The sequence below is a fragment of the Myodes glareolus genome, chromosome 6, assembly GCF_982192425.1.
Source record: "Myodes glareolus chromosome 6, mMyoGla1.1, whole genome shotgun sequence".
Taxonomy (NCBI): Eukaryota; Metazoa; Chordata; class Mammalia; order Rodentia; family Cricetidae; genus Myodes; species Myodes glareolus.
This window is the reverse complement of record NC_142031.1, coordinates 57651053-57678110: the sequence shown is the minus strand read 5'-3', so window position 1 is coordinate 57678110 and position 27058 is coordinate 57651053. Positions and strand designations below refer to the sequence as shown.

Below are 27058 nucleotides of genomic sequence, written 5' to 3'. Positions count from 1 at the left end.
AAGAGTGAGAACTGGAAGAGGCCACGAGAGGGGCAAAGAGGAAAAAGAATGAGGGACTGGGAGAAATGAAGACCTCAGCCTTGGAGTCTTCAATTAGCCCAGGAAAACTTATGGAGATAAGGGGTACCCGCAAGGACAGAGCCCGACATCCACTGATCCCGCCCCTTCATTCCCCGCCCATCCCCACCCCGCCCCATCACGCTCTGCTCCCCGGCTGGTCCCTGGCCCCACGGGGGGTTGGGGTGGGGACCCAAACCGGTAACCTCTACCCGGCCGCTTCCCATTGGCCATGCACGCGAGCGAAGTCCACAGAGGCCAATGAGCGGCGGCCACGGCGCGGCGAGCCTTTCCGGCCCGCCCCCGCGCGCCGGCGCACCGCCCGCTAGAAGCCGAGGGCGGGACGTGGGCGCGGCAGAGCTGTAGCGGCGGCGGCGCGGACTGAATGCGACTTCTCGGCATGGCTCGCCTGGAGCTCGGTAAGCGCGGGCCTGCCATCGGAGGCCGGGCTGGGGTTGGCCGGGGAAGTCCCGAGCCGCGGAGCAGGCCCGAGTGGAGGGAACGAGGTGCCAGCCTGGCTTGGGGACTTCTTGGCCGGCGGGGAGGGGGAAGGCCCAGCCGGGCCCTCTGCAGGAGGCCCAGGGTAGTCGGGACTCACTGCTTCTGCTCACCCCGAGCGCCGGCCACCACCGGTCCACCTCAGCCTTTACTTTCAGACGCGGGTAGCAGAGGTCTGACCTGAGATGCGGACTGAAGGTAGGAGTGCCTTCCGAGGGAGGCCTCACCTTAATGCCTTTGAACGTCCGCCTAGGTGCCCCGGAGTGATGGTTAGCGACACAGTGGATGAATTTTGGGGTTTCCTCCTTCCCCTGCTGGCTTTGTTCACGGCCCTAGAGTCTTTAGACAGTACTTAACGCAGCCTAGTTCATGACTGGAAAGAAGGGAAGATAGATAGGTCCCTGCACTCCCTCCTGTTTCATTCGCTGTTTGTGACCGGCAGCGTGTTTTCTCACCTCTCTACCACTGTTCTTTTTATTTTTTTTTTTTCTTTCAACCGTGCTCACCCAATGAGCCGTAGTACATGTTTAAGAAGTACTTGCTGGGTTACCGTAGAGAGCAGATGAGAGGGAAAAGATTTAATCTCTAGTTTTCCCCGTGAGTGGCTGTGGAAGTGAGCCTATCAATTAGCTCATTATTTTAATCAGGTAGTCAGCCCTCTTTTGGACACCCTGCTGCAGGCGGGTGCCAGGCAGAAATATTACAGGCGTGAATTTATAACACCCTTAACGGCTGCAGAGATTGAATAGGAAGCCACAGATGGTCAAACCATCTGCACGCATGGAGCGTGGACCCCGGGAGTTCTGTTTCCCGGTGGTGCTCATCGTCACTGTAGAGTGGCCCAGCGGAACTTGATGGGTCAACACTGACCTACTCTACCATAGGAAATCAGCTCCCCACCATCCCCACTCCAGGAGGGGGTGATGCTGGGAGAGCAGATACAAGGGGACAGTGTGTTTGATCCTTCCTGACCCTGGAGCCATCAGTTGGTAGACTGAGGCAGGATTGAGAGGTTCTGCTTCTCTTGGCCACTTGGCCAGGCATCCACAGGAATGGATGGTGATTCCATGCCTCAGAGAGGGAGGCATTTCTTTTGCATGGGCAATTTGTTTTTCCTAGACGTTGTGGTTAAGTCTTTTGTCTGTACACTTTTGCCTAGTTCTCCAAAGAGCTTCCCTTAACAGATGGCTACCCAATTGAAACAACTTATCAAAGATCTAAGGCCTGAACACCTTAAAAAACTTAAGAGTGACCACCAGTCAGAAGTAGATTGCAACAAGGTTCTAGTGTGTTGGAGGTCATTGTCCATATGACTTTGTGTACAGAGTTTCCATAACTTCTGATTTTTTTCTCCAGCTCTGAAATTTTCATAAGACATTAGTGTATAGAGCGAGTATGAATTCATAACAATTTCATAAACAAGATAAACTTGTAAAGCAGTAGAACTCACTGGCCATGTCTTTAATCCCAGCACTCTTGAGACAAACTCTACTTGTCCCTTGGCCGAACAGCACCAGCCAATAGAAATACAACGATGCAAATGCTCTGTGTAATGTAATCCTAAATTTCCTAGGTACCACACTAAAGTAGAAGAGGTAACGACACTTTGAGTTAATTTTATGTAATGACCTCATTTATGGTGGTAACCCCATTGGATTATACGCCCTAATGATGTCCTAGCTCTTCCTGTTTGTGGCTTTGTCGCAGTGTGAGATCGTCTACATGCATGCTTTACAGGACACATCCTGTCAGTGAGCCCCACTCATCTGTACTTATCCATCATGATTTCAGCACATGCTCAGTATGAAAATATTAATAAAATTTGTTTCTATTTTCTCTCCAGCTCTTTGGAATCCAGTATGTTTGTTGTTTTTACCCTTGGAGAACCTTTCAGTTTGGGGTAATGACACATGGCTGATGTGGCTGATGGCTTCCACAGTGGATAGTAGCTTGAGGGACCAGCCCCAGTGACTGAGCCGGCATTTAGAAATGTACTCATCCTGTCCTGCTCTGTGAATTAGATGGAGGCCTTCCAGAGCCCCGCTGTCACCGACTCTGGATTCCCGTCCTGACTTGGGGCATTTTGTTGAGATTTTCAGTGTCCTTCGCCCCTCCTGCTGTGCACATAGGTCCACACAGATCGGTCCCATCTCCACACCAAAGCTCCCCTCTATTCTACACAGCACTTGCTCACCCCAGTTCCTCCAGTGAAACTCACTGTAAGAGCTGTCTGGACTTACTGCCTCCTCTCTCCAATCCTCTGCCCACTAGCTGCTGGTTATTTTTACTGACAGGTGCCCAGGTGCTCACAGACAACTTTGTCATTAAATGCAGTAGCGAGCTTCAGCCTATCTTGCTGTCCCCTGGTAGTTTGTTGATTGTCTCTCAGTCCATACTTCTTATTTGTGTGACATCACTCTTAGTAAAGGCCACTTTTATTTCAATAAGTTTCTACAATATTGGCCCCATCTATAATTCAAATGCAATATATTTCTTAGACATTTATATTTGGATATATTAGCTATACAGAATAGTGGGTGTCCTTGTGACATTTTCATGCATGTACATAATGTACTTTGGTCATATTCACACACACACACACACACACACCCCATTACCCTTTCCTATTTCCTGTCCCTCTGGTCCCATTCCTTTCTCTATAGTTCCCTTCTGTTGTGTGTTTGTGGTGTGGGAGTGTGTGATGCATTCTCTTGTGTGTAGAAATGTATATGCCTGTGCTTGCATATGCAGAGGCCAAAAGGGCATGTTGAGTGTCTTCCTCTATCACTCTCTACCTCATTCCCGTGAGAGAGGGTCACTAAGTCAAAGACTCACCTTTCAGCTAGGCTGGCCAGCAAGCTTCCAGGATCCTTCTGCCCCTCCCCTCCTGTCCCCCCATGGTGGCATTACAGGCATGTAAAGCCGTGCTCACCCCTTTATGTGGACAGTAAGGGAGCAAACTTGGATTGTCATGCTTGCATAGCAAGTGTTCTTAATTCACTGAGCCATCTCCCCTACTTTTGCATCTTTAAAAAACAAATTGGATTCCATCAGATGCAGTGTTCTTGAATAATGTATCCGTTTATTCATGCCAAGGCATACATAACCAACGGCTTGGAAACAGAAGTTAGAGAGCCACTCTGCCACTTGATGTGTTTGCATTGACCATACGTGGGTCTTTTCTTCCTGTGTTTGCTTATTTACAAAATGAGGATAATTCCTAGATTCTAGCTGTGAAGAATCAGGCATTTCATTTGACATTGGAAGCAACGACTGACATGATTTTGAGTGATCCATGCCCTTCATGCCCAGCACTGCAAGAGGAAGGACCCAAGGGCAGGGCCAGGCCCAGGCTGTCCTCTTCCACAGGGTCCTTGGGTTGGGGAGGATCCTGTACTGTGGAGCGAGCTGTCACTGCTGTGTTTTGTCGTCTGTCCAGGTCTGGTGAGCTGTGCCTTCTTTCTGGCAGTCAGTGGTCTGTATTCCTCTAGTGATGATGTCATCGAGTTAACACCATCAAATTTCAACAGAGAAGTCATTCAGAGCAATAGCCTGTGGCTTGTAGAGTTTTATGCTCCATGGTACGTATTATAAAATAGTTACGCTTGTTAAAGATTGACCGGTTGATTTTTGCCTTTATTTTGCCATAGCATCACTTGCTCCAACTGACCTGTAATTATATAGTCCAGGCTGGCCTTGAACTTGCTGAGATCCACCTGCCTCTGCCTCCCCAGTGCCAGGATTAAAGTTGTATACCATCATGCCCAGCTATTTTTAATTGTGTTTATGTGCACATAAGTACAGGTGTCCTGTGTGGTCTAGATTGGTCTGGAACCCTGGAGTTGTGTAGCTCAGGCTGACCTTGAACGTATATGTTCTTGCCTCAGCATCCTGAGAACTGAGATTACAGATCTACGCCACCATCTCCAAATAGTTGTAGACTAGGAGACTGGACTGCACATGTCAGTCTCTTGAAAGCCTTAGAGATTGTGTCAGTTGTGGGGTGGTCTGGCAAGGCGTCTCAGTGGGAAAAGGTACTTACAGCCAAGCATGATGACCCGAGTTCAGCCTCGGGACCCACGGTGGAGCGAGGCCTGGGCTTTTCCTACGTGCACAGAAGGCAGTGCTGCACTGCGCACTGGGTAAAGCCTGTGCTGGAAAGGAAAGCAAAGGCGCAGCAGTGGGAACTGTGATGTGTGCAGGGCTGTGGTGTCCGTAAAGCGGCAGAACATGAGACCCCTGAGAGCAGCTGACTGCCAGCTCCTCTGAAGATGAGCTAAGCTCAGAAGTGAGCAGCATCTTGTCAGCTTCGGAAGGGATATTCTTAGTCACAACCAAGGCAACTTTCAAAAGAGTTTATTTGGGCTTATGGTTCAAAAAAGAGAGTCCGTAGTGGTGGAGCCGAGGTGGCCGACCAAAGGCATGGTGCTGGAGCAACAGAGACAGCTGACTAGAAGTGGCATGAGCTGAAACCCTCAAGGCCCACCACGGTGATACATCCTCAGGCAAGGCTGCACCTTCTCAGCCCACCCAGACAGCACCCCCAGCCGGGCACGGAGTAGCACAATAACCAGGACTACAGGGAGCATCACAGGATAGGACACAAGGCAGGTTCTTATCAAGTTGCCCAGGCTGGCCTTGAACTTGTTCCTTTGCCTTGGTCTTCCCAAATAGCCGGGATCACGGACCTGTACTGCCAGACCTGGGCTCATGGCATTCTTACTATCGGATCCTGAAGTCCTGAGTGGGTGCATTTTAGGATGTGCCTGCTGAAAGTTCTGTTGTGGATGCTGAGACTGTTCTCGAAACTTAGCACTGCTTCTTGGGAAATTACCTAAGGGTCAGTCTTAACGTTCATGCCAACACAATTCTTTGACTATCTTCTAAAGATTTTAGAATTTATTTGCTGGTTTCTATCATTAGCCCATCTGAATTAGCCTGGCAAATAGTACTCATACAGGCTAATAAGTTATTAAATGGCTGTGGGGGGCGATTTTGCACACTCATGTGGGTTTCTTATGTCATGGGTAGTTCATTTGTTTTTGAGAGCTGCAGCACAAGGAAACATCCCCAGGAAACCTAGCAGATGGTGTGATCTCGAAGGCAGGTTCTGGATCTGGTAGGCAGCGAGTATGCCGGCAGTTTTATGTGTAGTGTTCTGAGAAAATGTCTAATTAGAACAATTGCTTTCAGCCTTTTTATACTTGGTTTCTAACATCCCAGAGACAACCTCACAAAGTAAAGACTTTAGATGTTGAACAGAGAAGAGTGGGGCATAATGGCACATTCTGTTAGTTCTAGCGCTCCAGAAGCTGAGGCAGGAGGATTGTGAGGAGTTCCAGGTCTACATAGCAAAAACTTTTCTTTAAAACACTTGGGAGGATCTTAAGTTCAATGTCAACCTTTGGACTACATGAGACTCAAAAAGAAATGAAGGGGCAGAGTACAAATTGAGGATCTGTCTACAATGCTTGGGGCCAGAAGTATTTAGAGTTTTTCAGATTTTGAAGTATTTACACAGATTTTACCCACTGAACATCTCTAAAACTCAAAAACGCAGAACTGGGTGTCATGTAGTGCTTCAAGGGTTTCCTGTCTGGGTGGTTTTGCTTGTTTTATACTTTTTGCAGTGCTGGGAGTTGAACCAGGACTATGCTCACACTGGGCCCTGAACTGCATCTCCAACTCTGGATTTAAAATTTCAGGATTATGGATACTTATCTTGCTTTTCTTTTCTAAACTAATAAATACCAAGAAGCATCAGCAAGTCTAACAGCTATGTAATTCTAAAGGTGTTGTGCACATAAATGATGTTACAATGTCTTCAACAATTGTAATGATAAGAAAATAGCTGTGGTTTTTATTTATGGAAGCCATTCAGTAGTAGTAATCTCACCAATTTTGTTTAACACCATGAATAAAAACCCAGAGACAGAAATTGGGGTTCAGCCTGAAGGTCAGAAAAGCAAAACAGACAGCCACTGGCTCTTACCCCTACCTCAGTCTGAAATGGCAAATCTGTCTCCTGGAATCTCATAATGAGACTGAATGAGAGCTGCCTCCTCCCGTCTTATATTCCTCTCTAGGGCTGGGATTAAAGGCGTGCACTGCCCGGTTTCTATGACAAACTAGCGTGGCTACTGGGATTAAAGGTGTGTGTCACCTCTGCCTGGTCTAAGGATGACCAGTGGGGCTGTTTTACTCTCTGAACTTCAGTCAAGATTTATTTATTAAAATATAAGTGAAATATCGCTATAACTGTAGATGTTTACATTTATAATAGAACTTCTAGGTTTCTGTTATAAGTTAGCAAAAATGGATTAATTTTTATGTGGTACTTTGGTCTGTGCATAGGGCCTCACGTCAGATTGAAGCAGTGTGTGCTCTAACCATTTAATTTGAATCCTCCTGTCTTAGAGAAACCGAAACCTAAGCCTTGTAAATATTTGACTTCTGGATTTTAAGTGTCTCACCTAAGCAGCGAAGCATACATAAATGTGTGTATTAATATGTTAAAGCACCAATTCAAGGCACTGCTGCAGAATAACCTTGCTTAAAATGTTGGGACTGAGTTCAGGTTCCTCTAGAGTATTAATTACGTGGTGTCTTCATGGGAGCATGGTGGGGCAGGGGCTCCTTCAGAAAGGTAGTGGCCCAGGCAGGCCAGCACTGGAATCGAGTCATTCGCTGGCCTCTGTTTCTAGAGTGAAGATAGTAGTGTTCTGTCCTCAGCTCTACACAGACCCAGTGGTGTCCTTAGAGACCCAGGTAGAAGAGACGAGGAAAATCTTGTTAAAATATTTACCATACTGCCTGTTAGTAAACTACGCAGTCTGCACACAGTGGGCATTGCACGGCCGTGAGATTGACCTTACTGGATAGTAGAAGTGGATCTGTTCCTGTCACACAGTATGCTGTGTTGTTATAGTTCACAGAACATTGTGTTTGTTTGGCCTTTGAGAGAGGATCTCGCTGTGCTTGTCTTAGCTGTGCTGAAATTTACCGCGTAGATCAGGCTAGCCTTGAACTTGTGGTCCTGCCTCTGCCACCCAGGTATTGTCCTGGCAGGTTTTTCCTGCCCTGCCTGACTTACAGAAGGTTTTGGTTGGTTTTACGGAATTAGTGCCTGCAAAAGATTTGCCTGTGTGATTGTTTGTTAAGCGGTTATGGTTTGCTGGAGTTCTTAGATTTATAAAACGCTGAGTACCCTAAGTACAGTCACTGGGCCTGTTGGTCCTTGTCCACCTTGCAAGCTCCCGGCCCTGTGGGGTCCCCCACTGGTGGCTGCTTTATGAACTGAAGGTCAAAGGATTTAACTGTCAACCTTATTTGTGTTTTGACTCTTGTAGGTGTGGTCATTGCCAGAGGTTAACACCAGAATGGAAAAAAGCAGCCACCGCATTGAAAGTGAGTATCTGAGGCGGCCCATTCACTGTGTGTTTAAATTTGAAGATGGGTTAGTGTATGCTGGGAAGATAATTTGCATGGTGAAGTCCTGAGTGCTGGTTGTGCTGCCAAATACCATGTGGGGGAAGGGTGTGGGACAGATACTTTCTCATTGTCATCTGGTTTTATTCCATCTGATTCCAAGCTAAATTATGTAATTATCTTAGCCATGCTGGTTCTGAAGGCTTTGGTGTCCAGTTGTCCCCCAGAGACACTCCGCATTGGCTGGGCTTGCCCTTCACTCATGGTGCAACAAATGCTCTTCTTTCAAGGCTAACCTTGAAAGACCTCAGTGGTCCTTGTAACTTCACTGAGCTCTTTTTACCTTGTGTACTTGAGTCTGACAGGGCTGTAGGGTAGGGAAGGGGTGACCTGTCTGTATTTCCTCAGGATGTTGTCAAAGTTGGTGCAGTGGACGCAGATAAGCATCAGTCCCTGGGCGGTCAGTACGGTGTCCAGGGATTTCCTACCATCAAGATATTTGGAGCGAACAAAAACAAACCAGAAGATTATCAAGGTAAGGACTCTTCTACTCCATTCCCCTGTAGGCAACATTGTCTGTAACCAGTCAGCCTGGCTCCCGCAGGGACTTGACCTTGCTATCTGTGCTGATGGGCAGCACTTAGTACCTCCTCCAGGTTTTGAGTATAAGCTTGTAGGTAAGGAGGTGTGTCCAGGCACATGTGTGCGTGAATGTCAGTTCTTTGGGGTGGTTTTAGGGCCCACTTAGCTCCATGCCTTTCCCATTACAGCTGTTCCATATTTGATGAAGATCTGTTTTCCTCCCTTTATTGTAAGACTAGAGACTGGCAAAACATACATAGTATTTGTCTATAGTCTTTATGCCTTAACGCATGCGCCATTGACTAGAAAACTATTATTGGTGTCATAAACTATTGATAATAGGTACTCCACATTCTCCCAGTTCTAGAGATAAGAGAATTGTGTGTGTCTATTAGGAGTCACTGAGGCAGCTAGAGAATTCTGGCCCTGAATTCCCAGGATTAAATGTTATCTTAGTCACACTGCTCTTAGAGCACCACTGGGGATAGGACTGGCATGTCTGTTGGTGAGCTGTGTTTGTACATGCAAGGTTAAAGATTTGCTAAATATGACAAAGTAACTGATTATTGCGTATGTGAACAGAAGTGCTTATGGGCTGAATCCCAGTCAGACTCGGCCTGGGGAAGTCCCAGGGCTATGGAATCTAAAGAGTAAACTCAAGGCACAGCCTGCTATAACTGCCCCGCCTCTCCATGCTTGGGCCTCTGGTCCACACAGCACTTACCTGCTCTGGCCTTGCTGCTTTTCTGTAAAGGGGCTACCAAAATGTAATTGAAATAGTACATGCCAAGGGTAGGGGGTGCATACTTGGTAATAGTCTGCTTGGTAAATCTCTAGACTTGGGGGTCAGAATCCTTGGAGACAAAGCCTTGGATGCTCGGTTTCTTCTTGATGATGAGTTTTGTTTTCCCGAGTAAGCATGTCTGTCTTTGCTTCAAAGTGATAATTGGTTATAGCTTTGCTGCTTGACGGAGACAGAGTACTTAGAGCATTCTGCTATGGCTGTGGTTATTTGTAAGTAAGGTTGTTATTATACTTATTTATTGGTGGCATGAATGGACTTCAGTGCTCATATGAAGTCAGAACCATTTTCAGGAGTTCTCTCAACTTCTACCACGTGGATCTCAGAAACTGAATTCACGTTGCCCGGCTTGGTGCCAAGCACTTTTACCTACTGAGCCATCTCACCTGCCCTAAATAAGGTGTTTGGGACACAGCCTTACCTGGGACTTCATGGATTGGCAAGGCTGCTTTTGCACCACAACAGCAGAATCAAGTGGTTACAAGAGGCAGATTGACCCCGGAGATAAATAGTACTTGTATGCGAGTGGCCTATTGTGGGAAGAGTGGGTCAACCCTCTTTCCCTAGATGGGTGCTCCTTGGGTATATTCTGTTCCATGGGGTGGGACAAGGACACTGCCTGGGATATAGCACTGTCTGTGGTAGGGATGGAAGGTTGCTCTCATGTTGAGTCTGGCACTTCGGTTAACTGAGCGCTTCCTAAGTGTTCTCTCCTTACAGTTTAGTAGGTGCGTGACCATAAAGCAGCTTTCTTTCCCTATCCATGTGTCCTTTATAAACCAGGCAGTCAGAGACCAACAGTAACTAACGGTAAAGTAGAACTATAGAAGTTAGTGACTGCGGTCTCGCTTCAGAGAGCTAAGACAAACCGTATTCTTGGACTGTGGCTGAGTGGACCATAGACGATAGGAGCCACAGGTCAGGTGGTTCCTCTCGTGTTTCCCTTCTGTGATGTTGGAGCTCTGTAGAGCTTGGCCTATCAACTTGGAGAGTGGCTTCAAGGCATGTATTCCGTGTCCTGTGTCCTCTCTTCCCACACACTCTGTCTACTCTCTGTGTCCTGTGTTACTCTCTTCCCATACTCTCCTGTCTATTCTCCATGTTGTAGAAGAGGTGTGTTGACTTTCTCCCCAGTACTTGGGAAGTTTTCCCGTCTTCCTGACCAGCTGTAAGCGTGTCTTCCATGTTCATATTGTCCATTCAGTAGCATGAGGTTTTCTCATTAGAAGATGTGATTTTTCCAGACAGTGGACAGGGGACTGAAGAAACTTGCATTTTGAGTGGGGAGTCTAGGGCAGAGGGCCACAGTTGCTGACAGATGGGGAGTTACGCGCCCCTTGTGCAGAAGGCCAGCCTGAGACTGCCTGTCCCTTGCTGACTCACAGGTGGCAGAACTGGGGAAGCCATCGTGGACGCTGCCCTCAGTGCTTTGCGCCAGCTCGTGAAGGATCGCCTTGGTGGGCGGAGCGGTGGGTACAGTTCTGGAAAACAGGTAAGGCTGTGTGGTGCCTGACTTAGTGTGTCTTGGTTTTCTGCCTGAATGTGTGTGTTCCTTACAGAGGGTGCCATGTAGCCTAGGCTAGCCTTGGATTCTCTTTGTGGCCAAGGATGACCTTAAATTCTTCTATTTCTACCTCCCGAGTTCTGGGATTACAGGAGTGTACACTCTCTACCCAGCTGTTCTTTGCCATCCTTAGAGTTACATAGCAAGACCTACTTAGTCACAGTCTGAGAATGACCCTAGCCTCAAATGGGGAGTTGGAACTACACAGTGAAGAAGCTCCGTGCGGGGGGGATCTCATGACCTTCACAGTTCCAAGAGGAGAATAGAGTCCTGACTCACTTTCTAGACTCTTTTTGTGAGAGTCGTGAGTGTGTGGAGTGTCCTGCAGGGTAAATAGGAAGAGGAAGACGAGTTCCTGTTCTAGGATTTGCGCCTGGCGTGCTTCTGTATAAATGCAAAGCTTGACTGTGATGCGCCCTCAGAGATGAAGCTGTTTATAAAACGGCTCTCTGCCCTAAGGGCAGACCAACTTAGACAGCCTTAGCCCTACTCGTAGGTGACATCGTTGCCTTGCCTCTGCCATGGCAATTAACCTGGCGACAGGCAGTAGCATGGCAGATTGATCAGCACCGTAGGTCTGCTGGAGAAAATTCAGGTCTAAGGGTGTAGATTCGTGGCCAAGTCCTTGCTGTCATCAAGTCCTGGAAAGATGAAACACTGGTGTGAGCTATTTGGAGGATCTGGACTGCTAATATGAACATGAAGAAACAGTTGTGTCTGCACAAAGCGCTCTGCTGGAGCCTGCGTTCAGCTTCAGCCGTGTTGTGGGCATTGAGCGCTTCATAAACACAGCAGGTGAAAAAATTCAAGGCAGATCATACGTTGTTCTGAATGTAGCAAGAAGTGTTGAAAAGTAAGACTGCTACCAAGCAAAAATCATAGTAAGGAATGCTTCCCATTCAATCATTGGGTAGCGGTTTTCATTTATTTGCTAATGAGCAAATCGAAAACTTGATTGCCTTGTAAAATGATTGTTTGGTCTGACTTGCAGTAGTGGTTTTCATTTAATATTTCCTGTTGCTGTGACAGGGCAGGGGCGACAGTTCAAGTAAGAAAGACGTGATAGAGCTGACGGATGACACCTTTGATAAGAATGTCCTTGACAGTGAAGATGTTTGGATGGTTGAGTTTTATGCTCCATGGTGCGGACATTGCAAAAAGTAAGTGCCTTTGATCAAATAGGTGTATTCAGTCATGGTGCTTCCGGTAATAGTCATCCGGCTACGAGCTGTGCTATTCCCAGATTCAGCCAAGGCCTGGCTAGTGTCCAGATTGGGGGACAGGTGCATCATCCCTTTGGGGAAGCCACCAAGATGTGTTTGAAATATGAAGGCCAGAATGTAGAGCTCAGTCGGTGTGAGGACCTGTGCTGTGGGCTCACTGTGCTTCTAAAATGGCTTTCTGTAGCCTGGAGCCAGAGTGGGCGGCCGCAGCCACAGAAGTGAAGGAGCAAACGAAGGGGAAGGTGAAGCTGGCAGCTGTGGATGCCACCGTGAATCAGGTTCTAGCCGGCCGATACGGGGTGAGTGTGTTTACGACTCATTTACTTGGAGAAATACTCAAGATTTTCAACAGCTGTTTGACCCCTGACTTGCCTTCGAAGCAGGCAGGGAAGTGTTTAAGCACTTGTAGATGAAGAGATGGAACTCGGGACTGGTAGGTTACTACTGATCACTCCACTTGGCCTCTGCTTGCTCTGGGTTTTACAGGTGTTCTCATTTGACTTTTGAAAATCGATCTCCTTGTTCTGGAGTATTAAATACCAGAGCTTGGACAGGGTTTGACTGAACTCCTCAAGTAATGAAACTCTGACCGTGTTTCCAGCTGGGAACTCCCCCTACCCCAGTTTTGATGATTTAAGCCGTGGTGTATACTAGGCAAGTGCTCCACCACTGTGCCACGTTCCCAGCACTTACGTATTTATTTTTGAGGCGGTGTCTTATTAAGTGGCCCAGAGTGGTCCCAACTTATGATCTTTGCTTCAGCCTCCCAAATAACTTGAATTACAGGTATGTGCCCATACTTGACTGGAGCATAGTTTTGTGATAGTGAAGTGTCTGTGAAGTGGTTTTAGAAACCATAAAGATTGTGGGTTTATTGTTATTATTATTCAGTTTTCCATTTGAAAATACTGTGGTTGTTACTGTACTTTAACAGATTAGAGGATTCCCTACAATCAAGATATTTCAGAAAGGCGAGTCTCCTGCAGACTATGATGGTGGGCGGACAAGATCAGACATAGTGTCAAGGGCCCTCGATTTGTTCTCGGATAATGCCCCGCCTCCAGAGCTGCTCGAGGTAAAGTACTCCCCCTGGTGGTAAGGAAGCTCCTGTCTGCTGTGAACCCTTTATCTGGGTGAGCTCTTTGCTTTTGACCGTGTGGCCCAAACTAGCCTTGAATTCACAGCAGTCTTCCTGTTTCTGCCCCACAAATACTGAGATTATAGGCATGTGCCCCAGTGATTTACTCCCTTTCTTTAATTTACTACTTTTGGGTATTAAAGAACCTCACCTAAGTAGAGTCCGTCACCTGGGCTGTTGGAGCCCTGCCTGGCTCTGCCCGGCTCTGGCCTGCAGTGCAGACGCCTCCAGTTCTCATAGCAGCACCTAGAGGGAAGATCACTCCCGCCTTCATGCGCTGTTGAGAAAACAGACACAAGAGCCTCGCACTGTGTGACTGCCTTGTGCAAAGACATGTGACCTATTTATTCAGCTGTGGCAGGCCAGGCTGTAACAGGGCATTGCAGTTTTAGAGACTGCTTAGGTGGCCTAGGAATGAATGATGGCATGCATTTCTAGAGGGTTCTAGATGGTATGTCTGGGTAATGAGACATCATGTAGAGATCTCTGAGTGTTGCGTTGCACAACTGCCCTGTCTTCGTGCAGATAATCAACGAAGACGTTGCCAAGAAGACATGTGAGGAGCATCAGCTCTGTGTCGTGGCCGTGCTGCCCCACATCCTGGACACCGGTGAGCACAGGCTGGGTCTCATGGCTGCCGCTGCCCTGCTCAGAGTACTTCCTAAGTAAACTGATTTTATTTCACCTTCCATGTTCTTGTCTGTAAATCAGGGGCTGCGGGCAGAAACTCTTACTTGGAAGTTCTTCTGAAACTGGCTGACAAATACAAGAAGAAAATGTGGGGGTGAGTCCTGAAGCTCAGAGTCTGACTCTGTGAACGGGGTGCAGACTTTCCTGCCTGTTTGTCTGCTTGTGCTTTGTTACTTACCAGTCCTGAGATACGCGTGATAACCTAAGTTTAGGTGACACAGCAAATCTGTGACTCAGTGGACGACAGCCTTGTAGGATCTGAGCGCACGCCCATCCCACGCTCCTTTCTAAGATTTGGATGTAACTTAGATTCTAATCCAAAAAGCGTCCTTACCCTAAAGCCAGTCTGCTTTCCCAGGTGGCTGTGGACAGAAGCTGGAGCTCAGTATGAACTAGAGAACGCACTGGGGATCGGAGGGTTTGGGTACCCTGCTATGGCAGCCATCAACGCACGCAAAATGAAGTTTGCTCTTCTCAAAGGGTCTTTCAGTGAACAAGGCATTAATGAATTTCTCAGGTAATATTTTCTTAGTTGTTTATTTTCTCATTTGTTGGGTTTTGTTGATTTATGTTGTTATGTGTCAACCAGGCAGTAAGCGGAACTAGTTTGCATTTAAAACATAAGCGTAATTGGCTGGGTGGCAGTGACACACACCTTTAATCCCAGCACTTGGGAGGCAGAAACAGGCAGATCTCTGAGTTCGAGGTCAGCCTGGTCTACAACAGTTAGTTCCAGGGCAGGCACCAAAGCTACAGAGAAACCCTGTTTCAAACAAACAAACAAACAAACAACATAAGAGTAATTGGATGTTTATAAAGTTGAGCTTTTAAATCACTCTTCTTTCCTGTGGCAGGCGTCCCACTCTCCCTGCCTTGCTTGTCATGTTGCACACATGTTCAGGCCTCACTCTAACTGCAAGGTCTTCCAAGGTTTTGTGCACGTCTCACCGTTCCCACCCTTAGTTTGTACTTCGTATTGCTGACCTCGGGTCAGAACCCTTGGCTTTGGAATGTATGTGAAAATGAGGGTCCTCCTGTTGTAGGCAAACATGATGGGTTCTTAATTCCTAAGCCAGTTTGCAGAGCTCTCCATCCTGCCCCGCTGTTCACCTCTTCCTAAAACCCATTCCATCAGTTCTTGGGCAAACACACGCATTGACCTAGAGAGGTCGATTGTTCCTCTTCCTGCTTTCTTCCTTGTTCATTTCTCAGCTGCCGTGTGAAGTGAGGGTTTTTAACTTTCTGCTTAATAACAAAAGTTGGTGGCTGGCACTGTGCTGAGACTGCCCTGTAAGTGTGCCTGGGCCAGGGGCCACACTCAGGCTGTTGTTCTTAAGCCACGTAGACTACAAGTTGTGCCGTGCTTAATAACAGTGGGGAATGTTGCATTGAAAACCTTCCTATAAGTCCTATAATGTCAGTAAGACATGAAGTGAAACTGTACAATTCTTCAAGCTGGTAATAAGTAGAATGAATTGTTTTGTGGCCCTGGCTGTCCTGGAACTCACTCTGTAGACCAGGCTGGTCTCAAACTCACAGAGATCCACCTGCCTCTGCCTCCCGAGTGCTGGGATTAAAAGTGTGTGCCACCAGTGCCTGGTTTAGTAATGAATTTGTTTCTTTGTGTAATGGTTTTCTTAAAAGTATTCTACAAAAAATAAATAGCATAAAACTAAAGAACCCAATGTGAAAGACAGGTTTTAGCCTGACACGGTGGTGCATGCTGTTGTCTGTACACTCAGGAGGTGGAAACAGCAGGACCAGAAGTACAAGACCAGCTTGGGCTACAGTAGTCTCAAAATGTCACCAACAGAAACACTCCACAAGACAGCATTCAAAAGTCCAGTTAGAGCTGGTAGAGGCCAGAGGATCAAGAATTCTCGCTAGTAGTATTTTCAGTATAGATGTTCACGCCTTACTGGCAAACACTTGGTGTGTCTGCCCTCTCCAGCACCAAGCTGGCTAGCTGAAAGCATCACCTCACTAGTAATGTGCTTTTCGAGCTCATAGGCTTAGCAGGCAAGGGTCGTGGGCAGCTTTTGCTGAGTGAACTTATTTTTAAAACACCCTCTTGTGTTTTATTATTTTTAAAAAAAGAAAAAGAAAACCTTAGAAGTAGTGCTTGACTTTATGGGTACACAACACATTGCATTTCGACAGTTTACTCATTGGAAATAACATCTAAATGTGTTGGGTATTTTTCCCCAAGGGAACTGTCTTTCGGACGTGGCTCCACAGCACCTGTGGGAGGTGGTTCCTTTCCTACCATCACTGCCAGAGAGCCCTGGGATGGGAAAGATGGTGAGGTAAGTGGCAGTGAGGGGCTCTTCTCCCAGCTTGTGTCTCTGAGTCTGGAAACCGCGTCCACCATAACCAGCATGCACCATGCCTGGCTGGCTTCGGTTTTAGAGAAAGACAGTTGTACTAAAATCTTGATTGGGGCTGGAGAGGTGGCTCAGCCGTTAAGAGGACTGGCTGCTCTTTCCGAGGACCCGAATTCAATTCCCAGCACCCACACGATGGCCTACAGCCATGTGCGACTTCAGACCTGGGGCATCCAATGGCCTTTTCTGGCCTCCCTGGGCATTTTGTGCACATGGTGCACAGACGTACATGTAGGCAAATACTCATACACCTACATAACATGTTTAGGAGTTTAGGAAACCACAATTTAAAGGTCAGGGGAGCTTGGTTTCATGCCTGTAATTTCCACACTGCAACACTTGAAAGGCTGTGGCAGGAGGATTGCCATGAATGAGGTCAGACTTGAGCTAAAGAATAGGGCCGTGTTTCAAAAACTCAGATAGAAAACTCAAGTGAGGCGCATGTGTAGAATCGGCTGTGAGACCCTGAGGTGGGAGGATTTCAAAGCCAGCCTAGGCTGCATTTGTCAGTCTTTGTCCTGCACCTGCCCCCACCCCCACCGCCTTGTCCAGGTTCTCTGGTTTCCCATCCATGTTATAATTGGTACAAGAGCCGGGCTGGAATCTGGAACCCTAGAATTTGCTTTTCTGATGAAACCGTTGGTCATTTGAGGCTCTAACATCACTTTCTGCCCCAGCTTCCTGTGGAGGATGACATTGACCTGAGCGACGTGGAGCTGGACGACCTGGAGAAGGACGAGCTGTGAGCCGCAGCCCAGCGAGCCGCAGCAGCCTGCAGACTCCTTGCTTGGGAGCAGGCAGCTTTCCAGCAGAGATGGCTCTGCTCGGCGTCTGCTGTTGGCCTTTCCGAGCAGCACTTGCCAGCCCTGGAAACACTGCAACAGTGAACCTCAGCGTCTCAAGAAAACACTGAAGAATTCTATGAATTGTAGCCATGAATTGGATTGTATTCTTTGGCATATTTTGAAGAAAACTGGGCTGTTGAAACATTTTCCCCTCCTCCTGACTGCTGCTTGACTGTTCTTGGAGGCTGTTTCTTATGTATAGGGTTTTTAAATGTGATTCCTTTGTTTGAATATTAATGGCTTTTTCCATTAAAGAATAAAATGATATTTTGGACAATGCTGATAATGTATGAAATTAGTGGCACATCATACAATTGGAGTCTGATGTTTAGCCTGAAAACCAACCCTATGAGCTGACGACACCACCACTTCCCTGAAACAGTGTTTTTAAAATGAAGACAAGACCTTTTGGGAAACTTGGTACCAAGCCCCAAAGTCTTGTCTCGGGGCTTCACCGGTGACAATTAGGCTCAGGTTTTCAACATTCTCACTAATCTCCCATTAAAAGTCCCACGAAGACAAGAGCCGAGTTAGTGGGTTACCCTGTTTACAGGCATTTCGCTCTATGTAAAGCACTCAGGAGAAAGTTTGGAGTTATGTTAGAACACAAGAAGAAACTCAGAACTGAGCATTTTATTGTAACTTAAAAAAATAAATACACTCTAACTAATGTCTGTGAGTATCTCGTGAGTCAGGATCCTGCAGGGCTTGGTTATCTGGCTTAGAGCAAGGTCTGAGGCTGCAGTGAACCAGGCCGGCCGCCTAGTCCAGGAGGCTGAGGTCAATGTGGAAGTACACGTAGGGGAAATAATCCTGGTTGCTGAGCTGCAGTCCAGGGATTTCCACAGAGGCCTGTGAAGGGAGCAATGCAAAGATGATTCTTGTTTTTAAGGGCGCTTTCTTGGGTTCTGGCCACACGCCCTATCCTGTGCAGTTGCCCCACCACCATCCTCCACCCCCTTGCTTAAAAGTATGTGACATCATACAGCCCTATGGTGGCAGGGCCCTTGAGTCCCCATAATACCTACATCCAGTAAGCTTGCTGCAGCAACCTCATCTAGATGCCGGAAGACAGAATTGAGCACTTCTCTCAGGCGCTTGGTGGCTGACTTTTTCTGGGGCTGCAGGAGCACAGCCTGGAAGTTCACTGGGAGTCCGTACCTGCTCCAACAAGATGACCATGTGGGTGTTTAGGGTAAAGGCCATCTATGACAGCCAAAGGCCCAGTGCCCCTGTCAGGGGGTTCACAACTGCCTATAACTCCAGCTCCAGAGGCCCCTCCAGCCTCTGGACACCTGTGTACATGTGTTGCACACGTGGGATTAAAAAGTGAACGAATGGCTCACTGACACAACTGAGGAAAGCAGAACTAGAAAATGGTGACCAGAGACTAGGGGTAAGATACTAAGTCTCAGCGCAGTGCCAGCCGTCTCTGCCTGGCCACCTTGCATGCTGAGGTGGTCGTAAGTGTTCTATGTGCCAGCTGTTCTATGTGCCTACTAAAGGAGAACAGCATTAGCCATGTCAAGGTATAGTCATGCCTCTTGTTTGGTTTTGGGGTGTATGGAAAAGATTTTAAATCTGCCCAAACATTTCCTTCAGAATCACTGCCTGGGATGTCCATTACTCCAGAACACTGTTGAGGTGTATCACTGAGTCATGCCTGGCCAGTGCATCCAAACTGCGCCCCAGGCGAGTATCCTCGGGTGTCTTGCTCTCGTCTAGCAACAGGATTACCTACCTAGAGTCTGCTTTGGAAATGAGTCAGCTGGGACCTGTGGCTACCACCATCATGTTAGGAATGACTCCCGAACTTTCCCAGTCCTCACTCACTGTGAGCAAAGCAGCCCTGGAATGTGGCACTGTCCTTCCCAGTCTGTCTGCGGGGGCCTCTGGTGGCTCTGTTTTTGTTGGCCAGAGAGGCCCCTGTACTGCCTGCCCTTCCACAAGACAAGTGCCATATGGGCCAGTGGGATGCTCATAACATGCAGGCAAGCCCCTGGTGAGCGATGGCTCAGTTGATTGTCAGAGTCAGTGTTTGCCCTTCTATCCCACGCTGACCAGAGACTAAGTACCTCACTCAGCGCCGCCCCCCACCCCCGGTCCCAAGTGCAAGGATCATAGGCTTGAGCCACCACACTTCAGGGCCATCTCATCCTAAGTCCTACTGATCTTTTAGCTTTTCTGTCAGGGACACCAACCCTGCTAACCATCCTGTGACAGTTCAGAGAAACACTCTGCCAGGACGTGAGTTCAACTGCCCATCCTCAAGGTGACATCCAGGATGCCCACCCTTCTAGACTTCTCAGGAGAGAAGCTGCCTGCAATTTAACATGAACAAGTTTGATCACTGTCCCCTGACAGCCAAATCTGCACACCCAGTGTCCTGTGTCATTTATTCTCTAACCATTGCCTCCCTTTGGAAAGCATTTGCTGTTTGATTCTTTTTCCATGAATACACAGAATGATAGGTTATCTGAACATTAAATACTCGGACTGGGGGGCAAAACAGAACCATAAAAACCTAAATGAGCACACACCAGGATGTGTTTGCTTGTGGTTTATTCTGTGATGCTCAGGACTAAACTGGGGGCTTCAGGGGTGCCAGGGAGATGCTCTCTCACTGAGCCCCACCCCATCCCCAACAAGTGATTGGATTCACACCTGTGCTTGCCTATATGGTTTCCAAATTTTCCACAGTGGCTCTATTAATTTTAAAATGACAGAAGATGAGATAAAATAATGTTTGCATGTGTAGCTTTCCTCTTTCAGTGGGGAGCTACCTGGTGATCTTCCCTTGGGGGGTGGAGAAATAAGACAGTCTGGGGACGTCTTCCAGGAGGTCCTGGGGCCCTGCAATAGCACATAGGGCCTGTATAGGGTACACAGGTGGGGAAAGCAGAGCACACAAACAAGTCTGGCAGAAGACAGCGAGCTCTGGAGAACGGGACACACATGGCCAACGGGGATTCCTTTGACAGAATGGAGAAGATTGCCAAGACACGGTCACAGAAAGCAAAAGGCAGGAGGGCTGGAGGAGAACAGGGAGCGGAGGAGTTTCCGAGCTTCCCCTCCAGGCCCTGCCGCTCACCTCTCCAGCCCAGGATACCCAGCACACACCTGAGCACAGACTCCACAAACACTCTCAGGGCCTTTATGTGGATCCAGGCAATAAAGGCCTCGCTGAAGTTCACCTTGAGCCAGCGCAGCAGAGGTCCCTGCAGAGACGGGAGAACGGCATGAGCCTCCGCACACTCTCCTGATAACGGCCAAGCAAGGGCTCGCTGTATACAGAGCAAGTCCTGCAACCAGAGGAAAGGGCCAGGAGCCAGCAGAAGCAGAAAAGAGCCTGGGGAGGCTCAGGACCACAGCATGCAGGTGCCTGGCACTGGGGAAGCTCCGGGGCAGGCACCAGCACATGCGAGAGGCCACCTCGGACCAGGGGTGGGAAGCTAGGCAGCTCTTGACCTCAAGACTGTCACATGAACTAATAGGTTCTTATCTGGCACTGCACAGCCAAGAAGCCCACCTCGTTGGAAGGCACTACCCTCAGGGTCCAGCCCACCCATCTACCAGCTGCACCTGCCCGGGGCTCTTCAAGCCTCATCTAGGCCGTAGCTATTGCTGCCGAGCCTGATGTGGTTGTTCCTTAGTGGCAGTCCGCCTCTGACACTTCTAACTGCTCGACAAGGCCAGAGGTGGTCCAGCCAAGGCAGTCAGGGAGGAATGCTGAGCGACCGAACCGCCTCCCTCCAGTCAGAGCCCTGCCCATCACCAGACACCAGCTCCAGCCACCATCAGCCAGGGCACAGCCACCAGCCAGCCGACAAGCGCCATTCCCTGCCTAGAGAGCCAGCTCCAGGAAGACCATGAAGGCTAGGACAGCAGGGTTCTGGGATCCTCCAACTTCAGACCTCACAAGCCATAGGAAACAAGAGAAAATGCAAAGATTTGTTCCTCAGCTGGGGAAAGAGTTGAGTCAGGGACCCCCCAGGGTTCCCAGGGGGTGCTTACCTCGCCCTCGCCCTCACTCTCTCTGTCTCTGTCGGTCTGCCCCGCAGCGGGCCTAGCAGGGTTCCCTAGCGGGGTTACCTTAACCTTGTGGTCCCGGTAGGTGGCTGATCCCTTTTTAAGAGCAACACAGGAAGTTTGCTAAAGGTACAGAAATTATTTATTAATCTTTCAGCAAGCATGCATCGTGAACACAAATAATTCTCATGGCCTGGAGAGCATGTGCAAGCAAGCTCTGGAGTCCGGGCCGAGATAAGGGTGTGGCTGAGGTTCAAGGCCTGTGATTTCAGACACTAGGGACAGAGCTGAACCTATGTGCCTGCTTGGGTCAGGACCCCAGCAGCAGCAGACAAAAACTGCTCCCGGAAGTATTACTGAACTATCCTGACCTAGGGAGCTCATCAATCTGGGCCCTGAGCCTCAGGAACAGCTTCCTCCGTGGTGTTCATGGGACACTTCAGCGTGTCACATACAGGGCATTAGTCAGGCATGCAGCCAGGCTGTTTCACCCTTTATCACCCTGTCTGCAAATGGGTAGAAAACACAGGGCAACTCAACTGTGTGTCCCCAGAGTAACCCGGTCCCTCGATTCCAGTGACTCGGTAAATAAAGGATACGGGATGCTTGGCTGTATCTGCTCCCAACCATACCAAACGAGAGATTCCAGGGTCCTGGGGTGGAGGGGGTCCTCACTGAGCCTCTCTGAGGCTCCATTCATCAGCATGGGTTCTGAGTGTCTCCTGGGAGCTCTGTTTCCCACACACAAGGAGACTCTAGCAGGTTGTCTGGGGCAGTTGGGGCTGCAGAAGTCTATGCCATGTAAAGACACCACTGCTGGGAATCTGAGCCCCAAGGAGAAGGCGGCAGGCTTACTTGTGATACCCTGATACACAGGGTGGATGCCAAATGTCCTACTTCACCTATAGACAGGGCCCTCACAATCTGACTCCATCCAGGGGTACTGCAGGGACTCGGTAAGGGGAGGAAAAGCCCCACCTAAGGGGAAGGCTGGCATTGTGACGGACAGGGCCCCAAAGTCGAGGTCAGACAGTGAGCTGGGCATTTGATCTTGTTAGTGACAGCCACTCCTGCCAGAATGTGCCATGTCTATGCCATTGCTCTAAGGAGCTCAGAGCACCTTTAGGGACTCGGGGCCCAGGCCTCTAGCCAGTCCTTTCATCTTCAGGAGCCCTGGCTAGAATCCAATTGATTTGGGGTCTGGGCAGTGTGGGTACTGGCTCAGTGCCTACACATGGCATGTGTGTGTATGCAAGTGTGTGTGTGTGTGTGTGTGTGCAAGTGTATGTGTGTTCATGAGTCTATGCTCAAAGGAAGAGGGTTAAAACTCTCCAATATGGGCTGGGTGGTGGTGGCACATACCTTTAATCCCAGCACTAGGGAGGCAGAGGCAGGTGAATCTTTGTGAGTTCAAGGCCAGCCTGGTCTACAGAGCTAGTGACAGAGAAACCACGTCTTAAAAAAAAAAAACAAAAAAAAAAAAAAAACCACACCTCTCCAACATGGGGCTGAGTGTCGGATCATACACCTGTAATCTCAGCACTCTGTAGGTACCAGCCTCAATTACATATCAAATTAGAGGCCAGCCTGTGATACATGAGACCCTTTCTCAAAATCAAACAACACAAAAAATCCAACGCCACGAACCATCACCAGTCGGGCTTCCCTTCTGAAAAGGAAACAGCAGGCAGGTGAGGCTCCAAGAACTACTTTGGGGATCTCGGTGGCTTGTGCTTACTCCTAAAAGGGTTGGTGAGAAGAGCCACTCATTCAGCAAGATCAGATTGGGTGTGCGCAGGCTCTGCCCAGTGTGGGAGGCGGCCTGGTGCAGATGTTGGCACACACGTGTGGAGGGAGCACTGGACCAGGCCAGCGGCCCTGTTCTCCCAGGCACATACTTACAGCTCTGAGTACACAGGCTTCCCCCTGAGGACTCAATGACACTCTACGTGTCCCACCCATCACTGAAGTGACACTAGAAGGTACTCTGCGGCTGGGGAAGAAAGGGCCAGAAAACACACACCCAACCAGTGCCTCGAGGAGGCAGGGCAGAACCGGGGCCGCTGTTCCAGGAACACACAGGCAGAGCCCAGAGGTGATGTTTCCTGTTCAACACCACGCTCTCAGCTTTGCTCCAGGGATGGAGGCTGACCTCTCCACAAAGTTCCTAAGTGTCTGTGGCCAGAATCTCAGAGAAGCAGCCACTCCGCTAAGAGCACTGGAGAGGTAAACACAGGTGCTGGTGACACCCTGAAATCTACAATCACAGACGATAGGAAACCGGTGGCTGTGCAATCTTTGAGGCGGTGACACTGTCCACTCTGGGCACAGATGCATCCTGGTGCCCCTGCTCTGGCTGACCTGTGGCAACGCCCAGGGTGATCCCCCTGGCCAGGGCTCACTTCAGCATCTCAACTACTGTGCAGCGGACAAGCCCTGCCAGAGGGCAGTGATCCGGGTGGCTATGAGCTGCGTGACGGGGGTGGAGCTCAGCACATGTGACATCTGAACTCACATGTGCCTCGACAGCACGAGCCCAGGAGATGGGGACAGTGAGACTGAGGAGTGGACTCTGGCCCCCCGGAATGTCAGGGGTGTGTTTCAGCGGTCTAGAGAGCCCCCCCCACACCCTGGTACTCACATACTGGTGTTTCTTATCAGACAGCAACCTGGTCATCTCCTCCCTTTCTCTTTTAATTTCTTTTTCATCATAGTAAAATTCCCGGACAATGAACCTTCAAAAGAGCAGATATAGCTGTCACTGAGAACACGGTCAAGGCAGACTCTCCCCAGGGACTCGCACCAAACCCGAGCAGCCAGTGGCCCGCATCCTTACTTGTTTTCTTTGGCTTTAACTTTGAAGTCTTCAGTCACTTTGCGGAAGAGAGTCACTGTGAATAGGCCAGCCTCATTGTCCTCGGCGATCAGTCTAAAGGGAGAAACATTTGTTGGCTGAATAACCTAGGGCTACTCCACTCCAGGCTCTGAGCTGAAGCTAAGTTAGGAGAAACTCTTCTTCCACCTCAGGAGGTCATCCCCACTGACAGCGTCAGGCGCCCTGAGCCTGGTGGCCTATGCTTGTGTCGTTGGCAGTCACCAGGGGCTGGGAACCAAAGGTGGCCTGAGTCTGACAGCTTCCTAGGTCCACCCCCACCACCCACCCCTCCAGGCTCAGCCTTGGGAGCTCAGCAGAGCCTCTGGTTGGGAATGACAGAGAGTGCGGCGTCTGTTTTGCTTCATGCTCCTCAGATGACTGAGTGATCCAGTCCCCCACAGGGCCGGCCCAACACCGCTGGTGGCTATGCAGGTTCCACTGAAGTCAGTGACAGAAGCCACTCCACAAGGGCCACTCCACTTTCATAACATGAAGCCCTAACTGGACATGCCATTGTCAGCATGTAGCACAGGCTGCTGGAGTCAATGTCACCAGCAACATGGAGATAGCGATCTAAATAAGAAGTCTTGGGGCTCTAGGCATGCCTGGTTGGAAGATCACCTCCCCGGTGTCTCAGAGCCCACACCCACAGGAACTGCTCCTAAGCCCCAGATCTTTCCAGGATTGTTGGTGCAGGCTCTCGAACTCTCTGAATCACGGAGGGCCTGAGGTCTCTGCTCTGGTGCCCAACATCCTGCCAAGCTGAATGCAATGGTTTGAAAAGGAATAGATTCCACAGACTCATGTGTTTGAATATTTGGTCCATAGAGAGTGGCACTATTAGGAGGTGTGGCCTTGTTGGAGGAAGTGTGTCGCTGTGGAGGCAGGCTTTGAGGTCTCATATGCTAGACCTAGTGTGGCAGTCTCCTGTTGCCTGTGGATCAAGATGTAGAATTCTCACTATCTCTCCAGCACCATGTTTGCCTGCATGCCACCATGTTTCCTGCCATGGCAATAATGGACTACCCCTCTGAACTATAATCCAGCCCCATTTAAATTCCATCCTTTATCAGAGTTGAGTGATCATGGTGTCTCTTCACAGCGATAGAACCCTAACTGAGACACTGGCCCTCCTAAAAGGATCCCAGGGGCAATCCTTAAGAACAAAAGAAGCCTGCTTTTCAGGCAGCTCCTGACTGGTGCTACCTGTAAGATGGACCTCCTATTCAAGTTCTTCCTTAGTCCTTAGACTGTGACTAACCTATTCCTCATTTTAGCTCCTGGTGGCTGTCTCCTGGCAGTTGGTGGTATGTTCCTCGGTGCCAAGACCTCAAGAATGAATGGGTCGAGATAGGAAGGGGGCTAGGATGGGATGAGATGAGGCAGATGAGGATGGGGTGGGGACAGAGCAGGATGGGTAGGGTGTGATGGGACTGGTGTGTAATGGGATGGGGTGGGAAGGGCTGGGATGAAAGTGAGATTGGTTGGGGTGGAGTGGGAGTACAATGGGATGAATGGGTAGGGGTGAGGGAGGTGGGATGGGATGGAAGGAGGCAGATGAAGTAGGTAAGGTAGGACTGGATGGGGTGGAGTGGGCTTGGATGAGATGAGATGAGATGGGGTGGGTAGGATGAGGTTGGGTGGGCTGGAGTGAGGTGGGCGGCTCTGGGTGCAGTGTGGTAGAGCAGATAATTGAGCCCATGTTACTTGTGGCTCATTCTCAAGTTTCCTTTATGGCATACAGAAAGATGTATGACTTAGGATCACAAACAGGTCCCACATAGTTAAGAGTTCCTTAGGCCCTGCCTCACTGAACTAGACATTAACTCCTTATCACGCTGACCCTGCAGGTGATTTTCCTCATTTCCGTGACCCCTGTGACTCTGCCATGAACTGTATTATGGCCCAGGCACCGAGACCTTCCTGTCACGTGTTTTTTGTTGTTTTGTTTTTGGGTTTTCTTTTTTTTTTAATTTAAGATAAATGGCATGGTCCTCTGTGTACCTGCTGTGGTAATAAGAATGGCTACCATAGGCTCATATTTTTTGAATGCTTAGTCACCAGGAAGAGGCACTATTTGAGAAGAATTAGGAGGGGTGGCCTTGTTGAAGGAAGTGTGTCTCTGGGAGAGGGTTTTGAGGTTTCAAAAGCTCACATCAGGCCTAGGTGTGCTCTCTCTCTCTCTCTCTCTCTCTCTCTCTCTCTCTCTCTCTCTCTCTCTCTCTGTCTCTCTGTCTCTGAGGCTACAGCTCTGAGCTATTGCTCCAGCATCGTGCATGCCAGCACGATCCCTGGCATTATGAAAATGGACTAAGCGTATGAAACAGCGAGCAAGCCCCTAATTAAATGCTTTCTTTTCTAAGAGTTGCCTTGGTCATGGTGTCTCCTCACAGCAATGGAAGTGTGCTTAAGACACCTGCCCACAGCTAATGTCTGCTCGTTCTCCGAGGGAGCTCTTTCCATCTTCAGCAGCCTTCCCAGAGGAGGGACAGGGAACTGGAGCTTTGAAGGACAATGGCAAGCAGGAATTCCAGGCCACAGGGACTTACTGCGCAGGTATGGTGCTGTGAGGTGCCCCACCCTTGGCACATGTCTGGTGCTCCAAGAACATCCATACATTTCCCCTCTGGGGATGTAGACTAAGCTGAGGTCTCACTTACTTGGTTGACCGAGGGACCACCATGTCCGACAGGGACTCATATGTCTTCTGCCACTGTGCATAGCTTGACCTGTGAGGACACAGACCTGTTGAGTACTTTGGGAATGAAGGGCTTCTGTCGTCTCAGGAAACTGCACCTTCTCCTGAAGATGGAAAGTCAAGAGGTATAACCAGGGAGTGCCCCTAACATCCCCAAAGCTCCTGCTATTGCCCAGGGCTGCACTGAGCCCAGTCTGATTGCAAGGGCTCCAGGTCATCCCAGAAGGTCCCAATGTAGAGAGCTC

General features: G+C 49.0%; 2 protein-coding genes across 9 annotated transcripts in view; one reads left to right on the top strand and one right to left on the bottom strand.

Annotated features, from left to right (window-relative positions):
* Positions 1-352: 352 nt before the first annotated feature.
* Positions 353-17488, top strand: Pdia6 (protein disulfide isomerase family A member 6). Its single transcript, XM_048439759.3, has 13 exons — positions 353-476; positions 3995-4136; positions 7905-7962; positions 8392-8518; positions 10753-10859; positions 11961-12091; positions 12339-12453; positions 13089-13229; positions 13818-13902; positions 14004-14076; positions 14341-14499; positions 16192-16288; positions 17044-17488. The coding sequence occupies exons 1-13, from the start codon at positions 443-445 to the stop codon at positions 17110-17112; spliced, it is 1338 nt and encodes a 445-aa protein (XP_048295716.3). The 5' UTR covers positions 353-442; the 3' UTR covers positions 17113-17488.
* A 341-nt stretch (positions 17489-17829) lies between these two features.
* Positions 17830-27058, bottom strand: part of Atp6v1c2 (ATPase H+ transporting V1 subunit C2) — a 37834-nt gene continuing 28605 nt past the window's right edge. For 4 of the 8 annotated variants that reach the window (XM_087907232.1, XM_085690840.2, XM_048439763.3 and 1 more), the window contains 7 exons: positions 26776-26844; positions 24077-24169; positions 23882-23975; positions 21226-21363; positions 20332-20429; positions 18240-18372; positions 17830-18063 (listed from right to left, as the gene is read on the bottom strand). In XM_087907232.1, the coding sequence (XP_087763358.1) occupies positions 17974-18063; positions 18240-18372; positions 20332-20429; positions 21226-21363; positions 23882-23975; positions 24077-24169; positions 26776-26844 (715 nt within the window). In that variant the 3' untranslated portion in view covers positions 17830-17973. Of the gene's footprint in view, positions 18064-18239; positions 18373-20302; positions 20430-21225; positions 21364-23881; positions 23976-24076; positions 24170-26775; positions 26845-27058 lie in introns of all 8 variants that reach the window. The other 4 variants (XM_085690843.2, XM_048439761.3, XR_015002325.2 and 1 more) reach the window with 3 other exon arrangements.